This window comes from Lupinus angustifolius, unplaced genomic scaffold (genome assembly GCF_001865875.1).
Source record: "Lupinus angustifolius cultivar Tanjil unplaced genomic scaffold, LupAngTanjil_v1.0 Scaffold_45_30, whole genome shotgun sequence".
Taxonomy (NCBI): Eukaryota; Viridiplantae; Streptophyta; class Magnoliopsida; order Fabales; family Fabaceae; genus Lupinus; species Lupinus angustifolius.
In genome coordinates, this window is record NW_017721782.1 from 1 (window position 1) to 6,900 (window position 6,900).

General features: G+C 31.8%; 1 protein-coding gene across 3 annotated transcripts; it reads right to left on the bottom strand.

Moving 5' to 3' along the window:
* Nucleotides 1-2,067: 2,067 nt before the first annotated feature.
* Nucleotides 2,068-6,384, bottom strand: LOC109338829 (dnaJ homolog subfamily B member 6-like). 3 transcript variants are annotated; one of them, XM_019576162.1, is made up of 7 exons: nucleotides 6,137-6,384; nucleotides 5,862-5,988; nucleotides 5,494-5,587; nucleotides 5,251-5,318; nucleotides 4,554-4,610; nucleotides 3,263-3,499; nucleotides 2,068-2,706 (listed from the first exon to the last, which is right to left on the bottom strand). In XM_019576162.1, the coding sequence occupies exons 2-7, from the start codon at nucleotides 5,976-5,978 to the stop codon at nucleotides 2,560-2,562; spliced, it is 720 nt and encodes a 239-aa protein (XP_019431707.1). In that variant the 5' UTR covers nucleotides 5,979-5,988; nucleotides 6,137-6,384; the 3' UTR covers nucleotides 2,068-2,559. The 3 variants fall into 3 exon arrangements, with proteins under 3 accessions (XP_019431707.1, XP_019431708.1, XP_019431709.1); XM_019576163.1 differs by having other exon boundaries at nucleotides 2,068-2,710; nucleotides 5,862-6,382; XM_019576164.1 differs by having other exon boundaries at nucleotides 2,068-2,710; nucleotides 3,314-3,499; nucleotides 5,862-6,381.
* Nucleotides 6,385-6,900: the final 516 nt, after the last annotated feature.

Here is a 6,900-nt window from a genome sequence, read left to right on the forward strand (position 1 = left end):
TCAAGCAATATACAACAATCCAACTTCAACAACACACACAAAGACACACCTACTTCAACTATATGTTTAACCATGGGACAACCTATGGCTACTTCACACATAGTCGAGCCACAATCAACTTTCACCGAGCAAAACATACACATGACCAAAGAATATTTTATCTTGGCCGAGGAAAATGAAGACTCAATCATTCAGACCAAAACTGTGACCAAGACATGACATAACTTGCTTGGCCAAGACATCAGGCCATCTGACTAAGCCAAACTACACCAGAACCTGCATAGCCAAGGCATCAGGCCAACTGACCGAGCCACAATTTCATTGGTTTGTTACTTGTTTGTTAAGCAATTAATTATACACATGTTAAATATGATCAATGTGATCACTTTCGGTTATTTTAGTTAAGTAGGTCTTAAGGTTTCTATAAATAGTAGTTTCTAGTTGATTGTAAAGTAAACAATACAAGAATCTTAATAAAAGATTGAGGCATTTTTCTACTTTTCTTCTTATTTGCATAACTCAAGTATTTCTTGTATTCTTGTTATATTTTCTTCATCTTCAAGAAAGAAGAGATTTTCCTAGAGATAACCATCTACTTAAATTTTATATTACATATTGTTTTATTTTTTTGTCATGGTCAGAAATCTTCTATACTCACTATTTTGCCATATAAACAAGGTTGTTTCATTGATGGAGTAATAAAATCAATAAATATTAATGATATTAAGATCCTTTCCGATACTGAATAGAGATTGCGACACGTGGCAAAAATTATTCTTTAACAACCATGAGTAAGTTACTTTTCAATAAAAATAAATAATAAAAAATCAACTTTTTACTCCTACTCCAATACTAGAGAGGAGATGACCTCTTCTCTGCGAATGTAAGAGTTTTAAAGCGATATAGAGTCTTCTACCAACTAAACAACCATTTGTTATTCCAATACATGTCACAAACCAATGAAATTGTGACATGTCAATTAGAAAAATTAAATACTCTCATTATTATTTTTCTGTTTTTTCTTCATTATTATTAGTTTAAGATATAGTTTGGGACAAAAGATCTTTATCTCTCATAACTAAGTAAGATACTCACCCATTGGAATGTGCTGGATCCATTCTACCGCAAGTTGTAGCTTAGAAATAACACCACTAAGCACACAACACAAGTTACACTCACAACTTCCACAAGTTTGTGTGACAATAAGCCAACCAATTATTGTGTCCTGGGACCGAGGAATCACAAAACCAGCATTGGAGGTATTCGGCTAATTGCTTGGTCTCAAAAGGCTTTCAAAACTAAAAGTGAACCCAAACTGGTATCCAGTAATCTGGCTCTATAGTTCATGAAATAGTTACCTAGTACATATAAATTCTTGGATACGCAGTCACCAATTTTTAAAATAATATTATGAAATATTCTTTGCAGTAAACTCAATATGCGGTATGCGATAAGTAGGTAAAAACCAGAAACATGTATAAGAAGAATCTTTCTTTATCTTGAATTGACTAATTTATAGCGTAGTTACCCAATACCAGGTACACGGATACTATTACGATACTTTCTTCACAATGAACTTGATATGTGATATATAGTACATAAGATAAATGGGAGAATTATGTACATTTCTTTATTTACTGTACTCAAGTTTCCCTAGAAAATAAGCAGGCTGACCTTGCCACCTGCAAGAGCCTGTGGATCATACAATACTATTAGGGCCCCATATCCCAGGTGCTGTAGGACACTCCCATTTATAAAAGTAATAACCACCACCTTCCATAAATATCTCAAGGAAAGTGAGATTTGTCAGAAAACAAATCACATATCTTGCAACTTATGAGATGAGAAGGTGAATTGACCAATATAATAATAATTAGTCATGGATTCTGTTATTTTGGCTGAGTCAAGCTCCTCTCTTATACTGGATTCTCCCATACTGAAATATACTGAAATATGACTTTATTAAAAAACATAAAATCATGACCGTTTAAACTTTTTTTCGTCATATGTTACAATCCATATTTAGTATTGGATTCTCCAGTGTTAGAGAGGATCCTCATCCATATGTTTTTAGGCAAACCAAGAAAACAATATCCCTTTCAAATTGAAGTGAACATGAAGAACTGTACCACATATCACTGTAGTGAATGGTTGCTGAAGTTGAAATGACTAATTATATGATAAAGCAATAGTAATGAAGAGGCTAAAAGATGGATTGTTCAAAGTCCTAGCAAGAGTGTACAATGGCAGCCATGGGTACAAAAGATTGAAGCTTCCACTATCAATAACTTAGAACTAATTTGGTGACCTTACTACTAAGTACTGAAATAAACTATGCTCCTCCCTAACCCTTACCCCCCCTAAATTTAGTTGTATAATTGATATTATATTTTAATACAACAACAATAACCAAACTTTTATCCCACGAGGTGGGATCAGTTACATGGATTGAGCGGAGCCATAATACTACTATCTTCTAATGAAATCAAAATTTTGCCTTCTGATTTGCAACATGTCAAAGATTAAGGATTTCCCACAACTAGCACACCATCGAGTTCATTACTTAGCAGAAATGCCAGGGTAGTCATTAGATGAAACATCATGGTCATGTGAGATTTTTTGCTTTCTACTAAGTCTATGTTTATTGTTACCTTCTCCTTCTATGATTCCTTCCTTTCCCTTGTTGATATCTTGAAGGTGTTTCACCTGTCTTCACATCAAGAAAAAGGAAAATACTGAATCAACATGAAGCTATAAGTAGTAGCAGCATTTGCATTTAAGTCCAGCTATAATGCATGAAATATGCTATGTAATCTCACCAAGACTTCATTACTAGTTAGAGAACTTGCATAATGAAATTATAAGGAAATCACTTACCAGTACTTCCACATACCTTAGACACACTCCATTGTTTTGTATCCTCATTCATTGGTAATGATAATTTACTAGACTGACCTTGAGGACATGAACAACGTAACAGAAAAGATACCACTGATTAACAGACTCTTAAGATAGATTTGATTCAACACGAACAAACCACTTTGTTTTTAATCAAAATTAAGATCGCGTTTGGATCAGATTCACAAATAATCAGGTTATCAGATTCTAAAATAATCATAATATCTAGGGGCACAATGCTAAAATCATACAAAACATAACTTGCACAGAACAAAACCTTGAACACGTAACATTTCTTATAACCATTATGTATGTCATGGATGCTGTATCAAATGAAAAACATGAGGAAAAAATATATACTAACCCCGAAACAGAAGTTTTGGTAGCTGCCATTGAAGTTAAAAGAATCATCTACCTTTCCAAAATTCATCTCGGAGGAATTTCGTTTATTTGAATTAGAAGTTTCGCTGAAAGTCATGTATGTAGATGAAGCAGAGCAACCACTAGCAGTATGTGAGGTGTTTCCATTTGATCCAATATCATCTTGAAACATATCTTGGAACAATTGTTGCAACTCCTCAAAGCTCTCCCCTCCATTTTCCTGTTGAATAAATTGTTATACAAAATCTTATTCACTCTATCTTAGACATGAACATTAAAATATGAATTCTTGGCAATACATAGTATATAATCTTTTATGCACTTCATTCAACAATTAACAGGTATAATTGTTACATGTTTTTATTGGGAAAATGTTTATCTATTGGTCATTATAGAAAACTAGAAAACTATTAGTGTTCTTATTTAAATTACTGATGTTATTAACAAGTTACAGACAGATAAATTAACAAAATAACATGTTTTTTTGAATATTTTTTTGGTAATCGCAAGAGTATATTCTCACTAGACCTGTTGATATATTTCAAAAATCCAACTCTTGAACTTTTGGTCTTTCTGTGAATCTAATGGACTTTACACTACTATACCAACATCTTATTGATATATTTTTTGAGTATTTTAATTAACAAGTTGCTAATGTTTTTGCTTAATAGTTGGTAGCCTTCCAACCTTTTAGCATCTAAACTAACAAATTTGACTAGAGATTTGAGTACTGGAGAGTCTAATACTGAGTACATATATTTACATGTGACAAATGATTTTTTAACGATAAATTTTTTAATTATTTTTTAATAAAATAATATTGATAATCACCAAATTTTATTTCATATTCCAATATTGAAAGTTCTAATACCGATAAGATTTCAACCCATTTAGGCCCAAAAAAAAAGTAAATGCAACAACGTAAAATTAACATTTTGATTGATTTAGAACACTTAAGTAAGAAAAGCCATTTGGGACAAGTAATTTTCGTCCAACAACATAGTTTTTGACAAAAGGAGACGAAAAAAACTTGTGTGGAGATGAAACCTATCGAAATAATCAATAAGATCTTGACAACACATTAATATTTTAATTTTAATTAAATTTATTTTTAAATGATAGCATCAAAAACCATAAAATGTATTTGTCTTCAAATGTGACATATTACATGCATCTCCATACAAGTTTTTCTCTTTCTGCGCCCCTTTATCACTCAACATTCCACCAATCACATGGAAAAAATAAAAGGTTGCAATGAATTAAAAGGGTCTCACATTTGGCTTTGTTTGGCTCATCATTGCTACCATTTCGTTCAAGAAGTCCCCCATGCCCTGCACAAGAAATTAAAATTTACTATAAGCTCGTCCTAATTAATGGTTCATGAACATTCCTCTAAAGTAGATTCAATGAATTATTCCCCTCTCATTGAAATTTATAAGCAGCATGTCCATGTGATGTGTAACACACCAACTTACTTAATTTATAAGAAAGCTTGTGCCTTTGTCCCAATTCCACAGGATCAAGCATTTTTTATAGGACAAACTGGATTCTTATTAATCCCAGGCAGATGCCTCTTTTTCAGGCAAGTAAAAAAGAAATAAACCAGAAAGAAAAAATTAAATAAAAACAAAACTGAAAAAGACTAATCTATCCATAAACCAAACTTGGTTATCATGAGTAGAAGGGTTAAACGAAGTACTGATACTCTAAGAAACATTTATTCACATTACCGAATGTATGACAGCAAATTACAATAATATGATTGCATCATACTGTAGGACAACTGCATTTGGCCATATTTGAACTGCAATGATTTGTTCTTAAGATTGTTCTTAACTAAATAACAACATTCTTATTCTACTCTCCATTATGTCCTTCTTATTTTATGCTTTTTATTCTTAAATAAGAATAATTTTTTTTTGTTCTTAGCAAAAGCAAACTGGGGAGATATACGTTGCTAACTGGACTTACATTTTCGTCATCATCACTGTCATAGACTCCTACGTCGTACATTAACCTTTTGTTTGCGTCAGATAAAACTGTCAACAGAGAAAACCATCATTTTATACCAAATAGATACATATCATAGAAATAAAATAATCAAATAAAATTCCAACTTTTGCTCAACTTGGGGGAGAAAAAGGCTTCATGAATCATGGGTCAATATTCAATTATCAAAATATTGAAAAAGAAACAAATAATAGTGGAAATTACCAGAATAGGCTTGTTGAATTGCTTGGAATTTCTTCTTAGCTTCTTCAACAAACTTTGAATTCCCAGAAGCTGAACAACGATCTGGGTGCCATTTCTATTTCCCATAGAACAAAAATATTTTTCTTACTCTACAAACTTTTCCACTATGAACCGACTCAAATTCACTTTATGCAATTCCCAAAATAGAGAAAATGGCAACTCTTTATAGACCCATGTGAATCCTAATTGGATTATTTCTATTTTCAACTATGAAAAAAAGTGATTTTGAGAAGACCCAGTGAAACTTTTTTTGGTTTTAACTTTCAAAACAGAGTTGTGAAAACGAGAATAAAAGATGAAAATTAAAGAAAGAAGCATGGAATTCTAACCAGTGCAAGTTTCTTATAAGCAATTCTGAGCTCTGATTCAGTACACTCCTTATTCAATCCCAAGACTCCATAGAAATCATTGTCTTTATCTCCTTCGCTAGCCATTGTTCCCAACATCAACAAAAATCCAAACTTTCACAACCAGCAACTGTGAAAAACACCACCAACTACCTAAACCAGAGGAAAATGTTCCAACAGAATCAATCAAATGTCAAACTAAGTTTTCTTGTCGACGAGTTGAATCAAACAAACCCAGCCAAAATACTCAATCTTGGTACAATTATACCACACAAATAAAAGGCATGATAATCACATAGACACCATCACAACATATATTGCTATGTATTTATTATAGGATATTATACAACTTGGATAACAATGTGTTTGGACAACATATTTTATTTGTGAATTGGGGCATGCAATCTAGTATTCTCTGCTTTTGATTCCTTTGTGTGAAAGGTGAAGAACAAGGGGAAAAAACTCTGTCCTTCTCAGACCTCATGAACATTCCAGAAACATGCACAGTATATATATATATCATCTATATATATTTTATTCTCTAGGCTATAAAAGAAAAAATTTAAAAATAAAAAATAATAAAAACTATAATTCTGATTGGTCTAACCTAAAGAATAAGACACTATTTAAGAGATGTGATCTCTACTCATATACAGCATAATATGTATTGATTTTGGTAGTATGACTTTGCTAATAACTATAATTAATAATAGTATAATTAATAATAGTGTAAAAAACTCTTTCAATCTATATAATTTTTTTTCTCTAAGGAAAACTGGTACACCGTAAAAAAAAAAAAAAAAACTCATACACCATTTTATATTTTATTTTCTTATTAATTAATTATTACTATGTTATAAAACAGTGAGTAAGTAGTTGTTTGTTGAGTGTGGAATGGGGAAGAGGGTTGGAGATGTGGGGCTAAGATTTGATTTTAGTGCTGATATTTTGTGAATGTAAAGTCTTTTAACATGGGCAACAGGAACCGTACAAGTAGATTATCAGTGGGTTAGTTTAGTTT